At 40.3% G+C, this 14951-nt stretch overlaps 1 protein-coding gene across 5 annotated transcripts in view; it reads right to left on the bottom strand.

The window, feature by feature from the left end:
* The window catches only part of ARHGAP10 (Rho GTPase activating protein 10), a 366346-nt gene that overhangs the window by 253722 nt on the left and 97673 nt on the right, over positions 1–14951 (bottom strand). Inside the window, exon 1 of one of the 5 annotated variants that reach the window (XM_023557139.2) lies at positions 218–1522. The exons of the other annotated variants lie outside the window; for them this stretch is intronic. Within the exon in view, the coding sequence (XP_023412907.1) occupies positions 218–259 (42 nt within the window). The 5' untranslated portion in view covers positions 260–1522. Of the gene's footprint in view, positions 1–217; positions 1523–14951 lie in introns of those variants that run through there. 5 annotated transcript variants of the gene reach the window in all.

Below are 14951 nucleotides of genomic sequence, written 5' to 3'. Positions count from 1 at the left end.
GGATTCCAAGTGTTCTTGGTCCCAGAGGAAAGCATAATATAAGAGCAAAGGAGGATTTCCACTATTTTCTCCCATGACCTTCCAGATGCTTCCCATTTCACCAAAGGGAACACTCTACTTTCCAATTTCAATGCTGAAAAAAGCAGCCAGAGACCATTCAGCACAGACATACTCCTTATTTTTCCCGGAAACAGAATCAAGGAAAAGAGGGACTCACTTTATTTAAGAATTCTTGCAGAGTCTCCTTAAGGAAGTACATTTTTCATTATTCTGATCAACAAAGAACTGTTTGAGGAAGCTTAATCTGCAACGGTCCCATTCATGGCTAGCTTTTGACACTTGAAAACCACAAATAGGACTGAGTTACAAAAACAAGAAGGGAAGAAATTTAAAGAAGACTTCATCATAATTCTGGAAATGATCTCAAAATCATAAGTGTCCAGTGCCTTGCAAAACCAAAAAAAAAAAAAACCAAACTCATTGCCTTCGAGTTGATTCTGACTCATAGCAACCCTATAGGACAGAGTAGAACTGCCCCATAGGTTTTCCAAGAAGCCCCTGGTGGATTCAAACTGCTGACCTTTTGGTTAGCAGCTGTAGCACTTAACCACTACACCACCAGCATTTCCAGTGTTTTGTAAAGGTCAGTCTAAAAGAGTGGAATAAGTTAAGTGGTTATATTAAGAAAATCACAAAAATACTAAAGAACAAACTTTCGAAAGAAACTTTCCAAAAGTGCTGCAAATGGGTACTTGTAGCTTGACAGAAAATTTTCAATGAAAGCATCATGCATATTTTGAAAGATGCTATATCTCAAAGAACTCAGACAGATGTGGCCATGAGGTGCTCTGGAAGGCTGTGCTGAAAAATTCAGAATGTGTCCCAGTAATAAACACATTAACGTCAAAAATGCATGGCAAGAGCTGGACTAACTTTATGAAATGAGTGGGAAGATTTCTAAACTATAATTGATTTTGTTTGTTATTTAACTTCAAAATACAGACATGCAATTAAACAACTAAAGAATGAAAGTAGACATCTAATTCTCTAGTAGCCATACATATACATACCTAAAAGTTCATATATATTCAGCTTAGCAAAAAAAAAAATTTTGTTTTAATATTCTCCTGGGAAATAGTACTGCCTTACAATCAGGCATACACATTATAGGTAGTAGACACCTGTCCTTTTGACCTACCTAGCACTCGAAATCCCTTCCTATATTTGGGGACTTCTCCATCCAATGAAGCAGAGCCTACCTCCCAGAATAGAAGCTGAAATGACAGACACCTGCTTTCCCAGTGAGGCACTGGCATATGGCCTAAGTTCTACTAACCAGATGCTCCCACCCAAGACTTTGATTTATAAGTGAGTGCTTTGAAAAAACAGTGACCAGAGATCCTGGTGAGGTGGTGGCAACTCCTCCTGTCCAGAGGCAGAGTCCTACCAGCAGCACCAGGGTCAATGGTGTTGCTGACGCAAGCAGCAGTATCTTCTCCAGCCCAGCTCTGTGGTACAACTCTGGCCATCATTTCTAATTCTCAAAGCCTTTTAAAGAAAATGCTAAAAAAAAAAAAAAAAAAAAAAAACCCACTGTCATCAAGTGGATTCCAATTCATGGCAACCAGATGTGTTATAGAGTAGAACTGCTCCACAGCGTTTTCATGGCTGTAATTTTTGCAGAAGCAGACTGCCAGGCAGTTAACCAAAAGGTTAGTGGTTTGAACCCACCAAGTGGCTCTACAGAAGAAAGGCCTGGCAACCTGCTCCCATAAAGATTACAGTCTAGAAAACACTATTGGGCAGTTCTACCCTGTCACATCGGGTCGTTATCAGTTGAAAACTGACTGGGCAACACCTAACAATAACAACAACAATCTCTGTAGAAGCAGATTTACAGGGCTTTCTTCTGTGGGGCTGCTGGATGGATTTAACTGCCAATCTGTAGGTCAGTTGTCAGGCACAAACCAACCATTTGCATAACCTAGGGACCAAACCCCGGTGGCGTAGTGGTTAAGTGCTACGGCTGCTAACCAAAGGGTCGGCAGTTCGAATCCACCAGGCGCTCCTTGGAAACTCTATGGGGCAGTTCTACTCTGTCCTGTAGGGTTGCTATGAGTCGGAATTGACTCGACGGCACTGGGTTTGGTTTTTTTTTTTTTAAGGACCAAAGATACTGCAAGCTACCTAATCTTCCTTAATAAATTCTCTTTCTGGTCCAAATAACTAGAGCCCGCAACAGAGAATCCAGACTAACTCAGAATTAACATCTAAAACATTTCAGAACCTCAAACAATCTTCTCAAAATGGTTCCAGCATGACATTTCTCAATATTCCTAAACAAGATTTTCCCCCTGATAAACCAACTCATTTTTAATTAACACTCATTCTCTGGTACCTCTTTCTGCATCTAGTCAGTCTTTCCCTGTGTCCTCTCTTCTCCCATCAATCCAGGCTCAAGTTTTAATAGGAAGATCATTATGAAAAATAAAATGTTACCTTTTTTTTTTTTTTTGCCATATCTGATGAAATAAAAAAAAGCTAGAGAGGGGACAGTCAAAAGACTCTGATGTGGACAAAAACTGAAAAGGTTCTACAACTAGTTTTGCTAAAAGAGCCATACTGCAGTGACAAACAGGAGACCAATATCTTCTCATTCTGGCTCTGTCCTAACTAGTTCTGTTTTTAGAATATTAAAAAAAAAAAAAATTCCTTTTGTTACCTGAACATTCTCAACAATAAAGAAGGAACAATATTTGCTCCCTACTGACGTGACGCAATTGAGGAGGTCGGGGACGTTGTACTTGAAGCAATTTTAGCTTCCAAATAAATAAATCCCTTCAGGATTTTTTTAAGCACAGTTCAAGTAAATATACTCCTCCTGATTTAAAAAAAAAAAATTACATAAAGACTAAAACGAAATTTTATAGTGGTAATATCCCAAACTCACTAGCTAAGAACTATTGAGAATCTTAATGAATGCGAGCACAGATCTCTAATTGGGACATCAATGAAGAGATGCTGCAAATTTATTCCACAGAGTTTAAACGTGAAAATTAGGAAATAATTAATATGAAATGGTCCCTTGAATGCTTGATTCTTTCAGGCCATGACAGCTCTACTTAACGGCCTACCCATTGCTATGGAGTCGATTCCGAATCCTAGCAACCCTTATAGGACAGAGTAGAACTGCCCCATAGAGTTTCCAAGGCTATTTAATCTTTACTGAAGCACACTGCCACGTCTTTCTCCAGCGGAGCAGCTGGTGGGTTTGAATATCCAACCTTTTGGTTAGCAATCAAGCACTTTAAGTACGCACCAGCACGGCTCCTTTAATAGCCCAGGAACCGTAATTTTTGAAATACAAATTTCAAACTTACAAGTTCAGTTCTCACCTCTGCTTTCATTCAGACAGTCCAAGCATAAAAAGTCTCCATTATGAATTTTTATTAACCTTCAATTCTTTTAAGTGTTGAATAGCTTGACACCTAACAAAATACGAGGATCTGAGTTGAAGTTCTTAAAACTTAATTCCTTGAATACTTGGCTATGCCCTGCCTTTAAAAAAAGGAAAAAAGTAAATTTATCATAAATTTTAACATTCCTACAATATCTATTGTCTGTGAACAAATATCTTAGTATTTATTTGCAAAAGAAAAAGTATCAATTCTGAAGGACATTTATTGAAAGAAGAAAGGAGCAATTTTACTCAGATTATTGAAATCAGAATTTGCCAGAACAGTTTGTTTTTGTTTTTGTTTTTTTTAAGGAAAAATTGAGAACCTTAAAACAAAAGCTACTGGGTATATGAGGAATGAGTTACACAAGTAAGGGTATGCAGATATTTAGCCTTGGTCTTCTTTCCTCTATGTGTCAGGGACAATAAGGGCCTAGCTTCTATTTTTTAATCCAAATAAATACTTGGGCAGAACATTATGAGATGGAATAAAACCCCACCAAAGTAAAATATAAGCCTGTCAGAAAGCTGTAAAAGTATCACAAGGCAGAGTTGACATTTTGTTTTTTCAGTTTTAAATGAGGGAAGATTTTAATTTCTGAAGCGAAAGGTATTACTCCGTGGCACAGCTTGAAAGGGAGCCTCTTATATACGGTAAGGCAATAACACTGTGAACCAAGAAAAGGAGAAAAAGACTTGTTCAGACAAGGACACCTTGGCCTTTGACCAACAAAGAGGTGAGATCTCCAGCCCTTATCTGATGCATGGGTTACCCTTTGCCCTTTCACAGAAGTATAAACTGGTTTTTCAGAGAAGCTTGCTGATTCTTCAGAAATAAGAGAAAAGGCCCCCAGGATATAAAATATAGGAAACATAAGTTTCAAGTTTCAATAGGGAAGTAGGCGTGAGGATGACAAGGCTGAGGGGCCCCAGATGATAATGAGTCACTAAGAGGCAGGACACTGAGTCACAGGGGCAAGGCCACACATGGAAAAGGGCCCAGGAAGAGTCCAGGCCCCTCGCCTAAGGCAATCCTCCCTCATTCAGAATTCTGAATTGAGTTAGTGCTGATCATAATCTCTGGGGGTTCTGAGCCAGTAAAAATTAAACTCTCAAAAGGCATATTCCTGAAAAACAGGTTTTACAATGAAGTCTGGATCTGACTGAATTATAATGGGTTTACAGGGGAAAAAACATGATTTATATGAAAAACCAATGTTGCTGAATTGTAAAGGTCATTTTCAAAGAGAAAAATTCTTCATAAAGTGAGGTCACCGACAACTTCCAAAGCAAACAAAGAAATATTTTCATGAAGTTCAAGATGGATTTTTTTTTCCATTCTGAATATGAATGCCAACAGAATTCCACCTAAAAATGTATCAGTTTTTCTGTAAAAGAACTGATGAAAACAGGCTTGTTCATAACACAAATATAACTATAATAAGGGGAACTAAAGGGCATAATCTTTTCAATGTCATCTAATGCCTAGGGTACATACGGCATCTCATGCCATATAGGAATTCACAATCAATAGTAAACACTAAAATTCCTAACAGCAAAAACCTGTTCCATTAAAATAACCTAGATATAGTCTCAAATCCTTTAGAAATGACAGGTGAAAGCTTAGGCTTTCAAAGATTATTTTAACATCTTGTGAGGCACAATGTTACCAAAAGTAAGTGCATCCAACTTTCAAAGAGATCTAGCTCCAAGGCAAGAATGGCTAACAGAGATTTCACTGACACCCAAGGCCAGTGATTCTCAAGTTTAAGCATGCTTCAGAATCACCTGGAGGGCTGCTAAAACACAGACAAAAGGCCCACCCCACATTTCTGATTCAGGAGGTCAGGGGTCAGCTCTGAGAACTTACATTTCTAACATGGTTCCCAGGTGATACTGATGCTGCTGGACCAGGGGCCACACTTTGAGAACCACTGCCATAAGGTATACTAAAGAAAGTATATCTTGAAATTCTTTTCCAAAAGATAAAATAACTTTTATTCATTTTAACCAATATACATGGTTTTCATAACATCATATAGCATTTAAAAAAAAAAAAAGTAATTAGAAAATGTGGAACAAAAACCAGTGTCAAAAACCAGAAAGTTATGGAAATCACTTAACCACACACCAGACTAAGTTCAGCACAACTAGATGATGCCCAGCTACCACCACTGGCTGCTCTGACAGGGATCACAATAGAGGGTCCTGGACAGAGGTAGAGGAAAATGTAGACCAAAATTCTAACTCACAAAAAAAGACCAGATTTAGCAAAGGAGAAATGAAGAACACCAAAGACATATGGTAAAGATGTGCCCAAGAGACAGAAAAGGCCACATAAACCAGAGACTACATCAGCCTGAAACCAAAAGAACTAAACTGTGCCCGGCTACCACCGATCACTGCCCTGACAGGGAACACAACAGAGAATCCCTGATGGAGCAGGAGAACAGTGGGATGCAGATCTCAAATTCTCGTAAAAAGACCAGACTTAACGGTCTGAGACTGGAGGGACCCTGGAGGTCATGGTCCCCAGACCCTCTGTTAGCCCAGAATTGGAACCATTCCCAAAGCCAACTCTTCAGACAGGGATCAGACTGGACTATAAGATAAATAATGATACTGGTAAGGAGTGAACTTCTTGACTCAAGAAGACACACGAGACTATGTGAGCACCTCCTGTCTGGAGGTGAGATGAGAAGGAAGAGGGGAACAGGAGTTGGTTGAATGGACACGGGGAATACAGGGTGGAGAGGAGGAATGTGCTGTCTCCTTACAGGAAGAGCAGCTAGGAGTACATAGCAAGGTATGTATAAGTTTTTGTATGAAAGACTGACTTGATTTGTAAACTTTCACTTAAAGCACAATTAATTAATTAATTTTTTTTAAAGACCAGATTTTTACTGATCTGGCAGAGACTGGAAACCCTGAGAATATGGTGCCTGGACACCTTTTTAACTTAATACTGAAGTCACTCCTGAGGTTCACCCTTCAGCCAAAGATGAGATAGGCCCATAAAACAAACAATAATACACATAGCTCAAGCACATATACAAGACTAACTGGGCACACCAGCCCAGGGGCAAGGACAAGAAGGCAGGAGGGGGCAGGAAAGCCGGAAGAATGGAAATGGGGAACCCAAGGTCAAGAAAGGGAGAGTATTGACACATTACAGCACTGACAAGCAATGTCACAAAATGATATGCATATTAATTGCTTAATGAGAAATCAAACTTTGTCCTGTAAACCTTCATCTAAAGCACAATAAAAAAAATCACTTAACCACATGATTATGTAAGAGACTCAAGACAATGAAAGAAATGATGAGAAGAGAGGGACGCAAGTGAGTCCAGGAACACGCATCGTGTCTTGCCTATGGCCATATAAACTGTTAACAGAAGTGTCTGCTACTCAGAAACATAGTGCCTTCTCTTTTGGGATATAAACTCTGGGCACATCACCGAGCAAGTGTCCCCTGACCCAGTGCTTTCACAAGGGTGAAATCTGTGCAGGGGAAACACAACATAAAAAGAAAGAAATAAAAAGGAGAGGGTGTCACAAGCCTCAATAACCTGTATATGCAAAGAGTATTCCTGCCCAATGAGGGAAGGGATGCAGCTGGTGACCAGATGCCTCCTCCCTTCTGCTTGCCAGCCCAGTCTTGTCCCTGGCACTTCTGCACGGCAGGGACTTGATGAGCAGCAGCATCACAGGCATTTTCTGGTGCACCATCTGGTAAGGTCTACCTTTCTCTCTCCTAGCATCTCCTCTTACCTGAAGCCTTCTGAACCTCTGAGCCTCATACCAAAAAAAAAAAAAAAAAAACCCATTGCCGTGAAGTAGATTGCAACTCATGGTAACCCCATGTGTTATAGACGGGTTACATAGGATTTTCTTGGCTGTAACTTTACAGAAGTAGATTGCCGGGCTTTTCTTCCATGGTGCCACTGGGTGAGTTCTAACTGCCAACCTTTAGGTGGGTGGACGAGCACAAACCGGGCCTCATACAACTGCCCTGATTTGCCACAACCCTCTGGAAGTGGGTGATCATTTTTAGGCTGGGGTTAAAAACCAAATAATCTGATAAAAGGATACATGCAGAGAAGTAAATACAATATGAAGAGCTCTTAAAAGAACATCATAAACACTACAGCACTATTTTAAAAAGTCCTTAAATTCCTGGACAGCTGCCCACCTCAGATAAGTACAACATGTCCTGCTATGCCAGAGAGAACATCTCCGGAATTCTGGCAACAAAACACCACACAGTGCTTTCCTCGGAGAGGGTGCACAGAAGTGAACACAGCAATTCCAGCCCCTAACTGTACTCTGTCCCCCAGTTCAAGTAGTTCACTTTCACTAGCAGGGCTGGCAACGTTATCTATAAAAACTACTCATCTGAAGCTGCTGTCCTCAAAAAGACAATGTTAACTTTTTAAGGGGCTGGGCACACCAATTCATAGAAGCTGGACTTTTCTGCATAGAAGGAAACACCGTGACTTCTTAACTGGCCTTCTTTCTACTTCCCTCCCAACAATCTGTTTTAATGTCAACAGAGCCAGATGTTAGTGGAGGAGATACGCAAAAAATATCCCTCCTTCTTTCACAAAAGCAACCAGTTTTCTCCCTGAGAAAGGTAGAGTTTCAATTCTATCTTTCTTTATCTGGCTAATTGTGTGTGATTCATCCTTCAACTCAGCTCAAGAATCATCTCTCCAAAACACCTTACCTGAACTACCCAACCACTCTGTTACCCACAAAGTATGCTGAAATTCCATGTCCTGGCCATCTCCCCCAATGGACAAAGGCAGGAACTACGTCTCCATCTTTGTAATACTTGGCACAGTGCTTAGATGTAGTTATTGTTAGCTGCCCTCGAGTCGGTTCCCACTCACAGCGACCCTATGCACAACAGAACAAAACACTGCCCTGTCCTGCATCATCCTCACAATCATTGCTATGTTTGAGTCCAGTGTTGTAGCCACTGTGTCAATCCATCTCCTTGAGGGTCTTCCTCTTTTTTGCTGAGGAGTCTACTTTACCAAGCTTGATGTGCTTATCCAGGGACTGGGCCCTCCTGACAACATGTCCAAAATATGTGAGATAAAGACTAGTCATCCTCACTTCTAAGGATCATTCTGGCTGCACTTCATCCAAGAGAGATTTGAAAGTAGTAGGCGCACAATATTATTTGTTGAAAGTAGTAGGCACACAATATTATTTGTTGAGCTAAATATAACTAGGTAAACAACATATATGCTCGGTTGTTCAAAGCCAACAAGGAAAAACTTGTTGTAGAACACTGAGCTTTCCAGACAGATAACTTTAAAGACCAAGGTCCTACTTTAACATTTAGAATATGGCAAGCTTCTTTAAATGTTTGCCCTTGGTCTTTGCCTCCTAACACACAGATTACATGAAAACCAATTTTAACATTTTAATGACTCTGCCTTAATTACAAATATCAAGTTATTATGCTGTGCCATCATTTAATTTAAAACATCAGAGAATACTAAATTAATTGTTTTTCAAGATGGAGCAACCACTAAGAGTTTAAGTTCTTGGGACCAATTTTCGATGATTTCTAGCTCCATTTTACAACTGCCATTCTGCATTTTTTTTTAATTTGTGACTTTTAACATGCTGCTAGTTTGTAATAATTTTAAGTAAAACAAGAGTTTTTAAAAGTTCTCAAAATGCACTGACATCCATTTTGGCTGTTTAATGACCTTCTTTATCTTCTCCTGGTCATTGAGTTCTGGAGATCTGAGCTTGTTGGGTTCTATTCAAAGTTCCCACTTCCCTGCCCCATGGACTCACAGGTCAAATACTACTTCTTCCATAAAGTCCTTTCTGATGATCACAGACTTAGCAGCTCCTCACACCATGACCAGACATACTCTACCGCTCTGTTATAGCACTTAGTACAATAAACTATAATTAGCTTTTTACTAGTTATTCTCCAGGACCAGACTGGAAATTTCTTGAGGAAAGTTATCTTTTCTTATTCAAAAGTTTAAGGCTGGTGTCAAGTAAAGCATGAAAGCTATTTTTTTATTATCACTATTAAGATTCCCATGCATTTTGAAGAAACAAAGGTAGCATAATGATTTCATGCAATTTTCAGTGATCACTAACGACTAAGATTAAACAGAAGCAACCGAATAATGCCAACATGGGTTAATTGTCAAACTTCTTAACTTTTATTAGTTTCATTATTATAATTCACTGTTAACCAGGGCTTTGAGCTGGTTTCATCATCCAGTTCAAACCCGTGCTGAGAATCTACATTTCCACCCCAGACAAAATGAATGAGAACCTACATTTTAACAAGATATCCAGGTAATTCTTACATATAATGAATTTTGAGAACCACCGGTCTACTAGTGGTTCTGAGAACTGGTCCTTAACCAGCATCATTAGTATCACTTGGAACTTGTTAGAAATGCAAATACTTAACACAAGTTCTAACCAGAACCACTTCAAAGCCCTGCTGATAGATAAACCCACTGCCATCGAGTCAATTCCGACACATAGCGACCCCACAGGACAGAGCAGAACTGTCCCATAGAGTTTCCAAGGAGTGCCTGGTGGATCTGAACTGCCAACCTTTTGGTTAGCAGCCACAGCACTTAACCACTACATCACCAGGGATTCCAGTAGATAACTCAGAAATCACTATTTTAAGATTTTTAAGCTAATAAAAAGTATCAGAAATTCTCTTCAACGAAAGAAATAGGGGAAGAAGAACCTACAGACTAAAAGAGGCTTTGGAACATATCAACCAAACGCAATGTGTCTGGATCCAGATTCAAACACACCAGTAGCTAGTTTGTTAGGGAGGAAGGGAGGGAATATGAATAAGTATCAGGAAAATATCTAGGTCCACAATCAACACCCATGGAAGAAGCAGTCGAGAAATCAAACAACCCATTGCATTGGGCAAATCTGCCACAAAAGACCTCTGTAAGGTGTTCAAAAGCAAAGATGTCATTTTGAGGACTAAGATGCACCTGACCCAAGCCATGGTATTTTCAATCGCCTCATATGCATGCAAAAGCTGGACAATGAATCAGGAAGGCCGAAGGAATTGATGCCTTTGAATTATAGTGTTGGCAAAGAATACTGAATATACCACAGACTGCCAGAAGAAGGAACAAATCTGTCTTGGAAGAAGTACAGCCAGAATGCTCCTTGGAAGTGAGGATGATGAGACTTTGGACATGTGATCAGGAGGGACAAGTCCCTGGAGAAGGACATCATGCTTGGTAAAGTACAGGGTCAGTGAAAAAGAGGATGACCCTCCACAAGATGGACTGACACAGCGGCTACAAAAACGGGCTCAAACACAAGAAAGATTGTGAGGATGGCGCAGGACTGGGCGGTGTTTCGTTCTATTGTACACAGGGTCACTACGAGTCAGAACTGACTCAACGGCACATAACAACAACAACATCAGGAAAATGTAAACACTACCTACTTCTTTAATAATTAAGGAATTATTGTTTGTTTTTAGGTATAATAAGGATATTGTGGTTTTGTGTGGCTTTTTAAGTCACTTTTAGAGATATTTTGAGGTTTTTATGGATGAAATTATATGATGCCTGGCTTCCTAACATAAACTGGGGGAGAAGTGAGGGTACAGAAGAAACAACGCTGGTGTGTGGCAGTGGTTACTGAAGCTGGGTGTAGACTACATGTGATTTATTTTTTCTCCTCACTTTTGTACACACTTGAAATTTTCCAAACTAAAAAGTAACAAAAAAAAAAAAGTTTTAAGTGTCTTGTCAATTCTATAGTTGTTTGTAGCTGCCTCCTGTTCCTTTCACCTTTATACCAGCTTTTTTTCTGTTCCCACAAATGGGTTGTAACTTGTAACACTTTGGGTCATTCCTCCCTGAAGTTCACAGCCTTATACAGCAATCCTATTCTCACTTGTATCCTGCACTGGAAGCCCAACCTTGACACCCTTGTCCTACCTAAGACTCTATCAACCTTCACCACAGCTGAAGATTAATTCAATAAGGCAGCTAACAATAGCTCTGTTAACAACGCTATCTATATCAGACAGCCTGGCGCTTAGACCACGTTCCAGTTTTTTGATCTACTTAATTCATCTCAAGGAACATAAAGAAGAAATAGAATCTCAAAACAAGACAGTGGTCACACAGTATTTGTGTAGAGCTGAAATAAAACACCACCCTGCCCGGAACTCTTTCCCCAGATGCCTCACATAGGTTTCTGCTGAATGAAGCCTTTCCTCACCACCCTATATAAAATAGTATCCTGCCTCACTCTCTGGCCCCTTAGTACACTTTTATTTTGTGTTGTAGCACTTATCAATGCCTGACAATGTTTTATATCTTTATTTATCACCTCCCCTTTCTAGAATGTAACCCCCATGAACTCAGGGACTTTGCTTTGTTTGCCACCAAGTCCCCAGATTGTAAAAAAGCAACTGGAACATAAATGGTAAGCAATAAATATTTATTGAATGCTCAGGTTTTCAGGAAAGTGGCTTGCAAGTACAACTAAACATCAAAGAGGCTTTGAGAACACAAAAGTTAAAACTATTCATATAAACTGGGAACATGTCCCTTCATCACCATACACACACACACCCACGAAGTTTATATAGCAGAAAGGGGACATCGCGACACTATTTTCATCCACTATCACATTTAGTCTTTCCCAAGCATCTAAAAAATGAATGACTACAGAACGACATGAGTAATGGTTGATTATGTCTGTCTGTGCCAGAAAAACTAAGGAGACCACGGTACTTTCATATGCCCTCTATGGTACTTAAATTATTATGAATTATCTCAGAACTAAAAGAACAATGCGAACTATGCTAGGCCTTTCACAAGATGGATGTCCTGTCACTTGGTAAATCAAAATCAGTGTCCTCCTCCAACTTCTTCCCCTACGGCAACTCCACCAGACTGCAATTCCCACTTGCCACCAACCAGAAGGACGGCCCTCAGAGATTACAGTAACACCTCTGAAGCGGGTAGCAAAGGCAATGGCTCAGGGTGGCTGGTTCTTATCAGGTACCAGCTCTACCTCTCAGCAGTTAGGTGACCTTGGGCAAGGTACTGAGCCTCAGTTCCCTCACCTGTAGGTATCATGGATTGAATTGTGTCTCCCAAAAATAGGTGTATCAATTTGGCTAGACTATGATGCCCAGTATTGTGTGACTGTCCACCATTTTGTCATCTGATGTGATTTTCCTACGTGTTGTAAATCCTACCTCTATGGTATTGATGAGATGGGATCAGTGGCAGTTATGTTAATGAAGAATTCAACCCGCAAGATTAGACTGTGTCTTGAGCTGCTCTCTTTTGAGATATAAAAGAGAGAAGCAAGCAGAGAGACATGGGGGCCTCAGACCACAAGAAAGCAGCGCCAGGAGCAGAGTGCATCCTTTGGACCTAGGGTTCCTGCACTGAGAAGCTCCTAGTCCAGGGGAAGACTGATGACGAGGACCTTCCTCCAGAGCTGAGAGAGAGAGAGAAAGCCTTCCCCCAGAGCTGACACCCTGGACTTCTAGCCTCCTAGACTGTGAGAGAATAAACTTCTGTTTGTTGAAACCATCTGTCTTAGTTATCTAGTGCTGTTCTAACAGCTACCAGTGGATGGCTTCAACAAACAGAAGTTTATTCTCTCACAGTCCAGGAGGCTAGAAGTCCACATTCAAGGCATCAGCTCCAGGGGAATCTTGTAGATTGAATTCTGCTTCATTAACATACCTGCCACTAATCCCATCTCATCAACATCATAGAGACAGGATTTACAACACATTGGAAAATCATATCAGATGACAAAATGGTGGCCAATCACACAATACTGGGAATCATGGCTTAGCCAAATGGATACACATAATTTTTGGTGGATACAATTCAATCCATGACCCCATCCACTTGTGGAATTTCTGTTATAGCAGCAGTAGATAAATAAGACAGTAAGGGAAGCAATAACAGTATGTATCTCATAAAGCTTATGTGAGAAATTAAATGACTTAATATTAGGTAAACAGCTTGGAACAGTACCTGGCACACAGATACTAACTATTGCAGCTATCATGTTAGATACTGCTATTAGTACGACACCTGAACACACCCATACACTTACATGTCAACATAATTCTAGGTAGTAGTCATGCTCACTTAAAAGACCTCTTTAAAGTGTTAAAAAGCAAAGATGTCACTTTGAGGACTAAGGTGTACCTGACCCAAGCCATGGTGTTTCCAATCACCTCACATGCATGTGAAAGCTGGACAACGAATAAGGAAGACTGAAGAAGAATTGACGCCTTTGAATTACGGTGTTGGGGAAGAATACTGAATATACCATGGACTTCCAGAAGAACAAACAAACCTGTCTTGGAAGAAGTGCAGCTAGAATGTTTCTTAGAAGCAAGGATGGGGAGATTACATCTCACGAACTTTGGACATGTTATCAGGAGGCATCAGTCCCTGGAGAAGGATGTCATGCTTGATAAAGTAGAGGATCAGTGCAAAAGAGGAAGACCCTCAACGAGACGGACTGACACAGTGGCTGCAACAATGGGTTCAAATATTGCAACAATTGTGAGGATGGCACCACTGGGGGAAAAAAAAGCCTGTTGCCCTTAAGTCAATTCTGACTCATAGCGACCCTGGAGGACAGAGTAGAACTGCCCCATATGGTTTCCAAGGAGTGGCTGGTGGATTAGAGGATGGCACAGAACCAAGCAAAGTCCATTCTGTTGTATATAGGGTCACTGGGAATTGGAACCAACGTGACAGCACCTACCAACAACAACTCATGCTCAAGAACATAGAAGAAAAGTCTGTATATTTTTAAAAGCCTGGAAAATTGTACAACTCAAAGAATGTAATCGATGTCACTGAATCATATGGTTAGACATTGTTAATGTATATTCTCAACAACAAAAATAAATATAATAAAACAAAAAAGTCCTAGAAAGACTATGAGAATAGTTTGTGTAACCTGATGGCAATTCCACTATAAATGTTCACTCCATGAATGAATATCAGTCATTAAGAAGGAAGTGCAAGCTTTTAAGAAAAGTGGGCAAATATTATTCAGTACCCCAAAATTCATCACTGACAGGAGTGCAACTAAAATAAGGTCATCCATCAATGCACTCAGCAGAGCCCCCACCAGGCACACAGAGACCACCAAGGGAGGGTAGCTATTACTATTGCTTTTATGTTAATTTCAAGGCAAAGTGGTATTTCAAGGACTGCCAGGCTTGAGTTCTCTCCCTCTCCAGAGTCTAGAACTCTACAGAGGTGTGAGTCAGACTTCTACATTCCTCAGCTGTTCCTCTGCTTCCACATAAGCTTTTCTGTTTTTATCTGTTGCTTCTGTTAGGTGTCATCAAGTCGGCTCTGAATTGTAATGACCTTATTGAAAACAGAAACAAAATACTGCCCAGTCCTGCACCATCCTCACAATCACTGATATGTTTGAGGCCATCGTTACA

This window comes from Loxodonta africana, chromosome 13 (assembly GCF_030014295.1).
Source record: "Loxodonta africana isolate mLoxAfr1 chromosome 13, mLoxAfr1.hap2, whole genome shotgun sequence".
NCBI lineage: Eukaryota > Metazoa > Chordata > Mammalia > Proboscidea > Elephantidae > Loxodonta > Loxodonta africana.
Note: the sequence above shows the minus strand (reverse complement) of the source record. Positions and strands in the feature narration are given on the sequence as shown.